At 42.7% G+C, this 13179-nt stretch overlaps 1 protein-coding gene across 1 annotated transcript in view; it reads right to left on the bottom strand.

The window, feature by feature from the left end:
- Positions 1-13179, bottom strand: part of PCLO (piccolo presynaptic cytomatrix protein) — a 394902-nt gene that overhangs the window by 102068 nt on the left and 279655 nt on the right. Inside the window, exon 10 of the mRNA XM_061582318.1 lies at positions 5305-5430. Within this exon, the coding sequence (XP_061438302.1) occupies positions 5305-5430 (126 nt within the window). The remainder of the gene's footprint in view (positions 1-5304; positions 5431-13179) is intronic.

Genomic DNA, 13179 nt, shown 5'->3' with positions numbered 1-13179 from the left:
GAATGGGGCTGGCACCAAGGATAAGGAGAAGTGGCCCTAATGTGGCACGGACCTCATCCCCCCTTCAAGGGTGTGCGTTTCTCACTCTTTCCCCATCACGAACCCCAGTGCAAACCCCTAATCAGGCAGGGTGTTACATCAGAATGCCCTGCTAAAATGAAAGGGGAAAAAAACATTTTAGCAGTAGCTTGTGCCTGACGTCATTGTGACAGCAGGTCACTGATTACCCCGCCCCATCTTCCAAATTTGGTCCATGAGGCCAATCCTGATAAGGATCTGGCCCATGGAGTCGAAAGGTTCTGCGGTCACCATAAGTTGTAATCGACTTGAAGGCACATAATACACATATTTTACACAAAGCAGCTTACAATCTCCAATAAAAACTGACTCCACCTGTGAGGTATTATGCAGCCACAAGAGTGGCTGTATACTATAGTCAGCGTGGATTTTTCACATTCCACAATGTTAAATTGAAAATACCCCATAAGCTCATTTCAAAACAAAACCTTACAAAATGTATAGTCTTGAACTCAGAAACGCTTGCTTAACAACCCTCTCAATTTTCATGGCAATACACAAAACAGACAGAGGGAATAGAGAGTTCAAAGTGTAAAAAGAGAGGAAAAACCCCCAGAGCCCTTTTGGACTTTTTTCTGTCAGAGTTCTCATAATCTGTTGAAATTCATTAAAAATCAGCCATGTTCACAGAGTACCTGTAATCCTATTACTGACCTTGCCCCATACTCTGACCTTCATCTTCTGCAATTTAAAAGTTAAAAAAATGCCTGGCTGATTTTTAATTAATTTAAGAAATTTTGGCTTGAACCCAATGATAGTGTCGGGCATGCTCAGTAAGAACCAACTGTCGATGTTCTAAAAGCCAGACTCACAGCTGCTGGGCTTGCCTAATCAGGGGGCCACACCCACTTCAGACTGATTTCACTTGAGACAGTCATTGCTTCCCTCAGAGAATCCTGGGAAATTTAGTTTGTGAAGGGTGCTGAGAGGAGACTCTTATTCCACTGAGAGAGCTTCAGTGGCCAAAGTGGTTTACCAGTCATCCACTCTGATTGAAGGTCTGTGAGGGGAACAGGGCATCTCCTAGCAACCCTTCACTAACTACACTTCTCAGGATTCTTTGAACTCTATAAGCATGCAAATGATCAAACCTACCTTCCCCTCCCCCTTCCTTTGCCCCCTCCAATCCGCTCCTTCCCCTTGCCCCCACCTCCATGGCCAGTTTTACCTATCCTAACCATGATTACATAGGAGTAAATCCAATTGAACTCAATAAACATGCAAATGATCAGACCTGCCTTTCCCCTCCTTCCCCTCTCTTCTCCCTTCCTCTTCCCCTCTCCTCTTCCTTCTTCCTCCACCCCTGGCCACTCCAGCCCTCCCTCTCCCCCGGTCAGTTTTACTTATCCTAAGCATGATTGCATGGGAGTAAACCCCACTGAACCCAATAAACATGCAAATGATCAAACATGTCCTTCTCCTTCCCTCCCCCTCCTGCCTGCTCCAATCCCCATCCTCCCCTCTGCCCTCCCTCCCCTCCCTCCTCCTCCTCTTCCCCCCTCCCCAACCCCTGTGGTCCGTTTCAGCTATCCTAAGCATGATTGCAGGGGAGTAAATCCCACTGAACTCAATGAGCATGCAAACAATCAATGCATTCTTAGCAAACTTGCACATGATCCCATTTCTTACCTCCCAGATTAAAAAGCAGAGAAATGCATTAATAGGCAAAAATCCTTGCGGTTTAAGAATGTACCTATAGCCCACAGATATTTCTATCAAACTTTAAAAAGCAGGGAAATTGGGCAACTATAGTGAATGCACCAGGGGACCAGGTCATCTGACCTCCTCTCTGAGATATTGGACTGCCCTACACAGTTGTCAAAATGCAAACACAATTTGGGTTGGTCTTTCACAGTCCAATCCATTTCCTGTGTAGCTTGGAAGAATTTTGTAACATGTGCCTCTGAGCATATGGTGAATGGTGGCAACACCTGCAATCAGCCCAAAAAATAGAAAGAAGACAGGTGCTGTGCTGATCTTTTTTTAGCAGGGAGGAAGCAACATTATTAAGACAGCTGATATAGTTCAGATAGTCACTTTAAATATGTTTGATTTACTTTGCAATTTTAGATAAGTTTCCTATAGGAAATCATTTTCTTTTGTTCCTCTTTCTGTGAATATGCGTACAGCAACACTGCAACATTTATACTAAAAAAACTCCAAAAATAATTGTGGAATAATGGCACTGACTATTCCGCAGAATAGTCTCCAGTGGACCTCAGGAGTGTCTCAATTTGCACAAGAAAAAACGGTGGGAGATGAAATATATTCTAGCGAAATTCTAGGTGTGCTCTATGTTTTTAATTGACCGTGCCTACCTTGCCTTAAATGAAGTGGTTTAAACATAGCAGGCTGAAAACATGCATCCTCTTTTTTCCAACAGCTAGAGTCATTCCTGAAGTAGCAACATATTGGAATCAGACTGATTTTACATCAAACTGCAGTTTCAGATTCAACTGTTAATGCACCCAAAATAGAAATAGAACATAACCTCCAATTTGAAACACAAAAGGCTGTCTTCACCATCATATGACACTGACCAATAAAAAGGCTTAGAAATTAATAACAATAAATTTGACACAGATTTCTAGGCTGAAAAATGAGAGAAATAAAATTTTCTAGATTAGATTCTCTGTAGAAACATTAGTAACACAGGAAAGAAGCAAAGTAAGAAGCAAACATATAAAAATATAATTCTCCATCTTTGGAGAAGGCAGGTGTTGCCATCACTCACCATATGCTCAGAGGCACATTACCAAATTCTTCCAAGCTACACAGCAAGTGGATTGGACTGTGAAAGACCAACCCAAATTGTGTTTGCATTTTGACAAATTTGTAGGGCAGTCCAATATCTCAGGGAGGAGGTCAGGTCTCCTGCTCCCCTGGTGCATTCACTATAGCTGTCCAATTCCCCTGCTTTTTAAAGTTTGACAGAAATATCTGTGGACTATAGGTACCTTAAAGCACAAGGTTTTCTGCCTATTAGTGAATAAAAGTACAAGATACGGTGCCAACTAAACCATAAACTAGCATAAGAACTGGAGTACAAAAATAGAATATAAAACAACATGGGTGATAAAAACAGCATTAAGGCATAAAAACTGACAAGAATTAAAAACTGCAGAAATAAAATAGGCTAATTTGTGTAGGCTTGGGAGAAAATTTATCAACAAACATTGAAAACATAACCATGTTGGGACTTAATTCCTTTCCAAAGAGAATCCCAGAGAACTGGTGCCGCAATGCTAAAAGCATGTGCTCAAGTCACAATATGCTTTCCTTTAGGGATCAGTGGCACCCTCAACAGATCTACGTGGATCTGAGGTGGGATGTGGAAGGAGAGAGGTGGCTGCTCAAAAATCCTGGTCCAGAACTGTATAGGCCTTTATACACCAGTAGTAAAACCTAAACTCAGCTCAGTCAGACAATCTTTATTTTCAGTCAACTGACCACAATTACAAGCATAGTATTAAGTATTAAAAATAAGACTACTTGCTAACAGAAGCTATGGCAGACAGCAAAGCAGTTCAGTGGAATTAATTGCCATTCACAATCTTACAGGGTCTGGTCAAAATGGCCAAGTTCAAATATTTGGCCACTTGCACAGTGGTTGCCTTATCAGAACCCTCAAGTAGAACAGTCAGAAGAAACTCAGAAGGGCGGCCTGGGAAAGACTGCATAATAAGGGAATATTAGATCTTTTCTGGCCCCTTCATAATACCTACAATTGAACAAAACATGTAAAATAGACTCCACTTCATTGCTATCACAAGGACAGCATCAGTTGTTACTTGGAGTTTTATCGTATCTGCCCTCCAGAAGTTTAGAAGGTAAGACATTAAATCGAGCCAGAGAGAATGCCCTCCTCTACTTGGGGACAGATAACCAGCTTAGATAGGGCATCCCATCTTTGCAAGGAAGACCTGATAGACCCAGTGACTGAGGGGGACAGGGACCCGAAGCAGCTGCAAGGAGCTCATGAGTATCAATATCCACTAGCTGCTGTTTAACAATTGCCTTGGCACTTCCAAGCTCCATAGAGAGCAAATCAGAAGGAGAGAGGCCAACTGAGACAACTTTTTTCACCACCACCTTTGTCCAGGATGGCTCAAAGGGGTCTCTCATTACCTGGGATATAAAGGAGCTTTGAGTGAACATAAGGCAGCATCATAGCCAATAAATGATCTCCACCATGCCCCTTCTATGATGAGTTTCCGCCGGGCCTTGAAGACCTGGCTCTTCAGGCAGGCTTTTGGGGTGGGCTAGATTTTATCCTCATTGTTTTTAGATTTTTAATGTCTATGTATTGTATGCCTATTTTGTACGTCGCCCAGAGTGGCTGGACAGCCAGCCAGATGGGCGACTAATAAATTCAATAAATAAATAAATAAATATTGAAACTCTAGTTCAGTAGCAGATTGGCAGCCAGTGCAATGCTTTCAGTAGAAGTGTCACATGTTGTCGATAAGCTGCCCCAGAGAGCAACCATGCAAAAGTGTTTTGCATTAGGTACAGTGGCCTTTCCCAACCGGTGTGCCTCCAGATGTTGTTGGACCACAACTCCCATCAGCCTCAGCCATTGGCAATGCTGGCTGAGGCTGATGGGAGTTGTGGTCCAACACATCTGGAGCCACACCGGTTGGGAAAGGCTGAGCTACAGCTTCCAGATCAAATTCAAGGGCAGCTCCACATAAAGTGCTGTGTATTACAGTAATTAAGTCTAGAGGTTGCAATGCATGGACCACTGTTAATCAGCGATCCCTTTCAAGGAATGGTTGTAGTTGGTGTAGTAGCCAAAGCAGGTAAATGGCACTCCTAGACACTGAAGACACATCAGCATCCAGTGACAACATGGGATGAAGGAGTACCCCAAGTTATATACTTTAGGAGGGAGTGCAACCCCATCCAGAAAAGGCGACTGACCAGTTTCCTGGAACCAAGAACCACTCACCCACAGGATCTATGTCTTGGGATTCAGCAAGAGAAAATTAAACTTAACAATCAAATGCCTCTGCCTGGTGTCAAAAAATAGTCATGTTGATGCCAGGCAGGCCTCTCTGGGTAGAGAATTCCATTCTACAGCTGGGGAATTACTACTGACAAAGCCCCCTCTCTTGTTTTACTCTATTACCATTTCCCAGGTCCCCGTCTGTTTTGCCGCAAGGATAAGTGAACTCTGTGCAAATCTACTGAGTAACCTTGAACAAGTCAAGGAAAGCACTTTACCTTCCACAAGTTTCCCAATTTGCTCAGTACTTCCACCAGGTAGGATCTTAGCAACGTAAGCTCCAATTTCTCCATTGGTTCCAGGAATTTCTTTTCCACCTACAATTCGGATCCCAAGTCCATTGCCTGCATTCAGGAGGGAAAAGAAACGTGCACATGTGAAAAATGTATAGAAAAAAATAAACAGAAGCTGACATTTATTTATTGCAGTGTTTTGCTGCCTTTCTACCAAAAGTACCAAAATTCATGTAAAACACACAGTGATTTAAACACTGTAGCAAAATAGTAAATACACTTACATAACCAGTTTTTTTCTATTATGTATAAGAATTAATATTACCAGTGAACTGACCATTATAAGAAAACCAAAGTTTCTTACAGGAAAGAAACCAAAGTTTCTTTCTCCTTGTCTACTCAGAAATAATCTCCATTGAGTTCAATGGGGCTTAGTCCCAGGTAAATGGGGATAGGCTTGTAGCCTTAAGTCACTGTCAACATTAAAGTTATGTTCCTTAGAATCCACTTTACATTGGCACACAGTGTCCAATGCTGGTGTTGAGTATTAATAGGGCTCCTTAGACAAGTGGCACTCCGCAGCAAACAGTTCAAATGGTTACACTTTTGTTTTGCACCCTAAAGTAATGATGGATTAATCTGGAACTGTTGCCACCAGGGCTCCCAAGAAGCAGGGGTGGGATGTTGTGCAAATGCAGTTCCTTCCACATATAAGCTCTTACAATAGAAATAACCGACTTCTGTATTTTTACTAATCTCCTGAAAGAAGCTAGAAGTGTGTTTTGGTTCATAAATTCAACACTTCTCTGACTGGACTCTTATAAATGTGGTGCCAGGATAGCTAGCACTAAGGACTTATACAATCCACACTGAAGCCCCTTTTGTGTGTGAGGAATCAGTGTACTGATATTTTTCGCAAATGCAATTGACTTTCCCAGGGCACAATCTGATATACAGTGCTGTATCTCTCTTGTTTATAATACCATTCTGTGCTACATGATACTATGAAGTGCATTAACAAATAAAAACTGTAAATGTACTGCCTTCAAGTCGATTCCTACTTATGGTGATCCTATGAATAGGGTTTTCATGAGGCTGAGAGGCAGTGACTGGCCCAAGGTCACCCAGTGAGTCTTCATGACTGTGTGGGGATTTGAACCATGGTCTCCAAGGTCGTAGTCCAACACCTTAACCACTATGCCACACTGGCTCTCAAGTAGGTCTTAAGTCATGCATGCTTTATCATCTTTATCATGCAAGGTGGAATGTAGATGGTGCTTTTTTCTTTTTACTCTGATACTCTCGTGTGAACCTCCCCATCTCTGCACATAGTTGATGGTTAACTGAGAGAGTGATTCTTCCATGAACTTGCATAGGCAGAAGGAAGCCAGCTTCCCAGAAAAGGCTGAGGGAAGGAGGGAGCAAGGACCCTGCTACACCAAGGCCGTTTTGGGGGATGCAGCCTCTTGCTTCCTTGTATGCAAGTGGATGGAGACAGCATACGATTACGTTAACATCTTGTCTGCCATGCTGTTTAACATCTATATGAAGCTCTTGGGAGTGGTAATCAGGAGATCTGGGGTGAGGTGTCAGCAGTACGCTGAGGATACCCAGCTCTAGTTCTCTGTAACATCTGAATCGGGAGAGGCCGTGCAAGCCCTGGACAGCTGCCTGGACTCGGTGGTGGGCTGGATGAGGGCCAATAAACTGAGTCTGAATACTAGCAAGACGGAGGTGCTGTGGGTTGGTGGTTCCCAAGTTCAGATAATTGGTCAGTTGCCTGCTGTGGATGGGGTCGTACTTCCTCTGAAAGCGAAGGTCCATAGTCTGGGGGTGTTCCTGGATTCATCTTTGTTGCTAGAGGCCCAGGTGACCTAGGAGTGCCTTTTACCAGTTTTCGGCTGGTAAGACAGCTGCAGCTGTTTCTGGACAGGGATAGCCTGACCACTGTTGTCCACACACTGGTAACCTCCAGGCTGGATTACTGTAATGCACTCTATGTGGGGCTGCCCTTGAGGTTGGTCTGGAAGCTGCAGCTGGTGCAAAATGCAGTGGTGAGACTGCTTACTGGGGCAGGGTATCACCAACATGTCACCCCGCTGTGGAAAGAATTGTACTGGCTGCCCATTTGCTAGAAGGCCAAGTTCAAGTTTTTAGTTTTGGTGTACAAAGCCCTATACAGCTTGGGACCAGGATACCTGAAAGACTGCCTTACCCTTTATATACCCAGTCGATCACTGTGCTCTGCAGGTGAGGGCCTCCTGCAGATACCATCTTATCAGGATTCCATTCTGCACAACATAGGAAACGGACCTTTAGTGTAGTGGCACCTACCCTTTAGAATTCCCTCCCCTTAAATATTAAACAGGCGCCATATCTTTTTGGTACCTACTGAAGACTTTTCTCTTTCAACAAGCCTTTTAAGTTGAGACCTTATCCCAGTCTGCATCTGTGTTGGAATTGCTTTTTAAGATGTTTTTAAACCCTTTAAAAATGTTTTTAAAGCTTTTAAAAAATGTTTTAAAGATGTTTTCTTTTAATATATTTTAAACTCTGTTTTTATGATGTTTTAAAGTGTTTTTAGTGCTTCTGTTTGCCTCCCTGGGCTCCTACTGGGAGGAAGGTGGGATATAAATCAAATAATAAATAAATAAAATAAAAAACTTGCAAAGGGAAAAAGAAGAGGCTGGATTCCTGAAAATGGCTGAAGGATGGAGCCCCCCACCCCCATCAAGGCTCTTGGGATAACAGGAACCACTGGGGAGGGTGACATCCTCCCCCTGCCTTTTCTGGAGATTCAGGCTCTTCTTCCACCCTATGAAAGTTAATAGAGGGATTGCTCTCTCAACTTGCATAGGGGCAAGGAAGAGCGTAAAATCTCTGAATATTCCCAGGAAGCAAAAGGAAATTTCACAGACCTCTCATTTACATAAAATTGCTAATGGTAGTTTTGTTCCACTAAAGACTTTAAGAAATCTAAGTATCAATATGATAGTAATATGCACACTTAATTTAGCCTACAATATCTATAATTTAAATACTCCCAAGATGGGAGGTGGGTAGGAGGAATCAGCCTTTAAATTCCAGAAGCCAGAATCGCAAATGTGATGACTCAGTCACTTATCTAGGGACACTAAAGGCTGCTTTCCCAACCCTTATTATAATAGTTAAAATGATTAAGTTTCAATTTATGTATTAACAGCCCAATCCCAGCAGAGCGATTGCAGTCACAAGTCATAAAAGACTAATTGCTCAGTGCCTTCTTCCAGCACTAGCTGTCATATGTGTGCAGCTGTTTAAGTTAACTTCCATTTTTATGGGGTACAATCATACACATCCACTGTTGGAGGCACTATGTCTCTGAATATTAAGCTCTCAGCTGTGTGTTTTAGTACCAACCCACCTATATAGGAAATGTTAGGGTCAAACCACACATTACATTAGTAGAGTGGGATTTTATTAGCAGGCTTTCTTGACAAAAAGCAGCTAGGGAGGGTCCAATCCAAATCAAACCCATGGCATTTGGCAGGGATGGGGAACCTCTAGCTCATGGGGCAAACCTGGCCCACCAGGGGTACTAAATTGCCCCCCCAGCCGATTTTCTCCAAACCACACACACCTGCCATGCACCTGACATCATGCGTGATGTCAAGTGTGAGGTGGGTACAGATGTGGCTTCAAAGGCATATGGGGAGTGGGATTTAACCCTGTAACATTTCCCCTCTGAAAATGATTCCTGAAGCTGTTATTTATAGCAAAGAGCACCATCAGGAGCAAAGAGCAGTACTGGAGGAGACATTTTCAGTGGGGAAGTCATACAAAGAGCATCTATTACCCCCATTACCCTCATGACTGCTTCCCGTGAAGACAGAACATACCCAGGTCTTAGCACATTGGAAAAAAGTGTTACTAACATAATGCACTGCTTTGTCCCCCCCTAGGAATATAAGCCTGAGACAGGAACCATTTCCCTAATTGTGTGCAGTTTAGTAAGGGACCAGCCCATCAAACAGAATAGATACATCACATGCCAAGTCTCATGCAAAATTCTGTGCTGATGTCCTTAATATTAATATTTGTTTTCTCCCATTTCTTCAAGCTTAAGGTATGCTTAACAGAATAGGGGAATGTTTAATATCCTTTTGTAAGATATCTTTTGACAACTGGCACTTTTATTGGTTGAGGCAGTTAGCAAGAAAGTATTCAGCCATGTTAGTAGTCAAGAGAGAGAAATGGTCCGTAACAGACAACCCAGTTCTAATGGACCTCTTCCAGTGTCTAAAGAATTATAAGGCTCTTTGAAATAAGTATCAATAATTCATTACATACACTAAAGCACAGTGCATTAGAGGAGCAACCAAGGAACATCTCCTCGCCGCCTAACCTATCCACTTCCAGACAAGACTGAGGATAACCTTAGCCTATGGAGACTTCGATGACATTACCAGCCCAGAATTGTCATCTTTTATCCTGGCCCAAATTCCTGTTTCCTAATGCTAAATAGAGAGCATTCTTTGTGTTCGATGGATACAGAAACACAGGTAGAGCTGGGCATGTTCCCTGCTGGAAACCCTGGACAGGTGCTGCTAGTCAGTGTAGATGGTTCTGAGCCATGTGGCCTAGTGGGAAAGGCAGCCTCCGTCCCTACAGACCTCTCGGGTGTTGAGATCATCAGAGGGGGCCCTTTTGGTAGTTCCGCCACCTTCAGAAGTTCAGCGGGTGGCCTGGGAGAGGGCATTCTCTGTGGCAGCCCCTAAGCTGTGGAACTCCCTCCCCACCGAGGTGCAACTAGAAACTTCACTGTACTACTTTCGGCAAATGTTGAAGACATACCTCTTTACCCTGGCCTTCGACACCTGAGATGTTTATTTTTAGGACCCACCCTATGTTCCATGATGTTGTTTAAGTTGTTTTTGGAAAATGGAAAATGGACTGCCTTCAAGTCGATCCCGACTTGAATAGGGTTTTCATGGTAAGCGGTATTCAGAGGAAGTTTACCATTGCCCCCCTCTGAGGCTGAGAGGCAGTGGCTGGCCCAAGGTCACCCAGTGAGCTTCATGGCTGTGGGGATTCAATCTGGCCTCCCAGGTTGTAGTCCAGCACCTTAGCCGCTACGCTACACTGGCTCTCATTTAGGTTGTTTTTACCTGTTTTAATTATGTTTTTAAATTGTTGTAACCTGCCCTGGGGCCTTTGGGTGAAGGGCGGGTAATAAATCTTAATAATAATAATGATAATGGTAATCTGGGTCTGACTCAGTATTAGGCAGCTCCCTGTGTTCACTTGATGAAAAATCTTGGCTACAATTTCTTAACAATGCCATCATAAGAACGCTTACACTAGAGCAGGGGTAGGGATCCAAGGGATCAAATGAGGCCCTCCAGGCCTCTCTATCTGGCTCTCAGGACTCTTCTGTCCTTCTGCAGGCCACACCTCTCACCAGCACCACGTACCTATCAAAATGCTTTGCCTGACTGGAATGTGTCCCTGAATAATGCCTCTTGCTTGCCCAGATGGGGAATGGAAAGGTGTTTGTGTGTTATAGAACCCTCTGACTTTTGTGTGAGTTTCTACAATACCTTTAGTTTCTCCAGTAGTAGCCATATCTAGATATTTTGGAATGCATACCATTAGAGGTAAAGAGCCAGTGTGGTGTAGTGGTTAAGGTGTTGGACTATGACCTGGGAGACCAGGGTTCAAATCCCCACACAGCCATGAAGCTCACTGGGTGACCTTGGGCCAGTCACTGCCTCTCAGCCTCAGAGGAAGGCAATGGTAAACCACCTCTGAATACCGCTTGCCATGAAAGCCCTATTCATAGGGTCACCATAAGTCGGAATCGACTTGAAGGCAGTCAATTTCCATTTTACAAGCAGAGGTCACTAATCAAGTAATCCAAGTATTCTATCTTCTGGGACTTTAAAGGCCAAACTGTTAAACCAATCCCCTACGAACACCCATCCCTTTGAGATAGACTGGATTAGGAAACCTTTGAATTCTCCAACTACTAGGAATTGGATGGCTATGCGGTATGTGGAACCACATGAACTTGGTTCACCCAATTCTGATGGGGTTGTCAATCCAGCTATGCCTGACTTACATTCTTTGGAGTTGCCAAAGGACAACCTTTGCATTTTTGTTGATTCGGAGCAGACTCTTGATTGTATTATTCCTTGCCCATGACTAAACCTTTTATCTTGGAATGTGGCAGGCTGGCATAGTAAGTGTAATGATACTGATTTTTTAACCTTTTAAACTAAATTTAAAATAATTTGTTTACAAAACACATGGCTATTGGAGAGTTTTCACCAGATTCATGGCTATAAATCCTTTTTCTATCCTGCCACCAAGAAACACAATTTCAGATGAGGTATGGGTGGGCTAGCTACTTTGATCTCTGTTGACATCAGAGGTTCTATATCAGTATTACCTGGCTCCTATTGTAGAGATGCCTTTCTTCCAGTCCTGATAGACCTTTCCAATAGGACAACTTTAGTCTGTCTTAATATATATTTTCCTCCCTCCAACTTACCTAACCCTTTAGATCTGTGGGCTCAGTTTGATAATTTCTTGAGCTTAATTAGCTTCAATCATCCTACAGAGAGCCTTCTTATCGTGGGTGATCTGAAAGCTAGGATTGGGAATGCTTCTATTAAGTTTCCATTACCAGGACAGATGGATTGGGAAGATTTTTTTCCCTTTGGGACATCTCTCTAGGGATAGGCACCTCAGTCATTGTGGGAAGCATCTACTTAAGCTTACTTTCAATCATAATCTTGTTATAATTAATGGCAGTTTTGGGGACAAGTCTAGAGGCAATTTTACTTACGTCAGTAACTTGGGGGGCAATCATTATTGATTATTTTATTGTTAGCCATTTTCTCCTTGTCTCTATAAAAGAAATGGATATTCTAGACCGCACAGAAAGTGACTATTATCCCCTTGTACTTTTGTTAGATTTTAACATTGTTGGTCCTCAGTCAGCTCCCCATCATAATTGGAATAGAAAAGTTCTGGGGTCTAGAAGACTGAGATGGTCTCAGTCTCTCTCTCAGTCTTTGACTAATCTTTTGACTGCCAAAGAGCTATTCATTACATTCTTATTGCCTTTGGGGAGAATACACTCCCTTATGTATGTATCAACTGATTGCAGACTACCTAAAACCTTTTTTAACTTCATCTTGTACACCATACCAGAATTTCAAATCATTCTCCTCGTGGTTTGATAAGGACTGTCAGAGTGCTAAAATAACTTTGGCTAAACTCTCCAGGTGACACTTAACATTGAAAACAGAAGTAGTTACCCAACAACTTATTGAATTTAGATCATTTTACAAACACCTCATACGTTCAAAAAAGCATGAACATAACAGAACTCAATGGGAGGCATTGGGCCAAGCTGCTATAGAAACCAACGAGCGTAAGTTCTGGGATGTTGCTGCACATGGCCTGGTTGAGGCAAGAGGGATTATTGAGGCTCAGATTCCAGTTGATGGCTGGACCAATTATTTTACTAAATTATATAACTCTTTATCAGTTTCCTTCCCTTTTGTAGATCATAGAACTCTACCCGATTGGGACCCAGTAACCCCTTATACAGTTAAATTCCCTGATTGATTTGATTAAGCTCAATAAGGCCACGGGTGAAGATTTTTTGCCACCAGAACGTTTTTAATCATTTCCTAATTGGTGGACCCCTGTTCTTGCTAAATTGTTTACTGAGATTAATCTGACTAGTCTAATTCCTCCTGGTTGGAAACTATCTATAGTTTATCCTATTTTCAAAAAGGGTAACCCTTCTTTTCCCCAGAATTACAGACTGATTAGTCTGCTGGATATCTCTTCTAAAATATATGCTTC

Source organism: Rhineura floridana, chromosome 8 (genome assembly GCF_030035675.1).
Source record: "Rhineura floridana isolate rRhiFlo1 chromosome 8, rRhiFlo1.hap2, whole genome shotgun sequence".
Classification (NCBI taxonomy): domain Eukaryota; kingdom Metazoa; phylum Chordata; class Lepidosauria; order Squamata; family Rhineuridae; genus Rhineura; species Rhineura floridana.
This window is presented reverse-complemented; position numbering and strand designations above follow the sequence as displayed.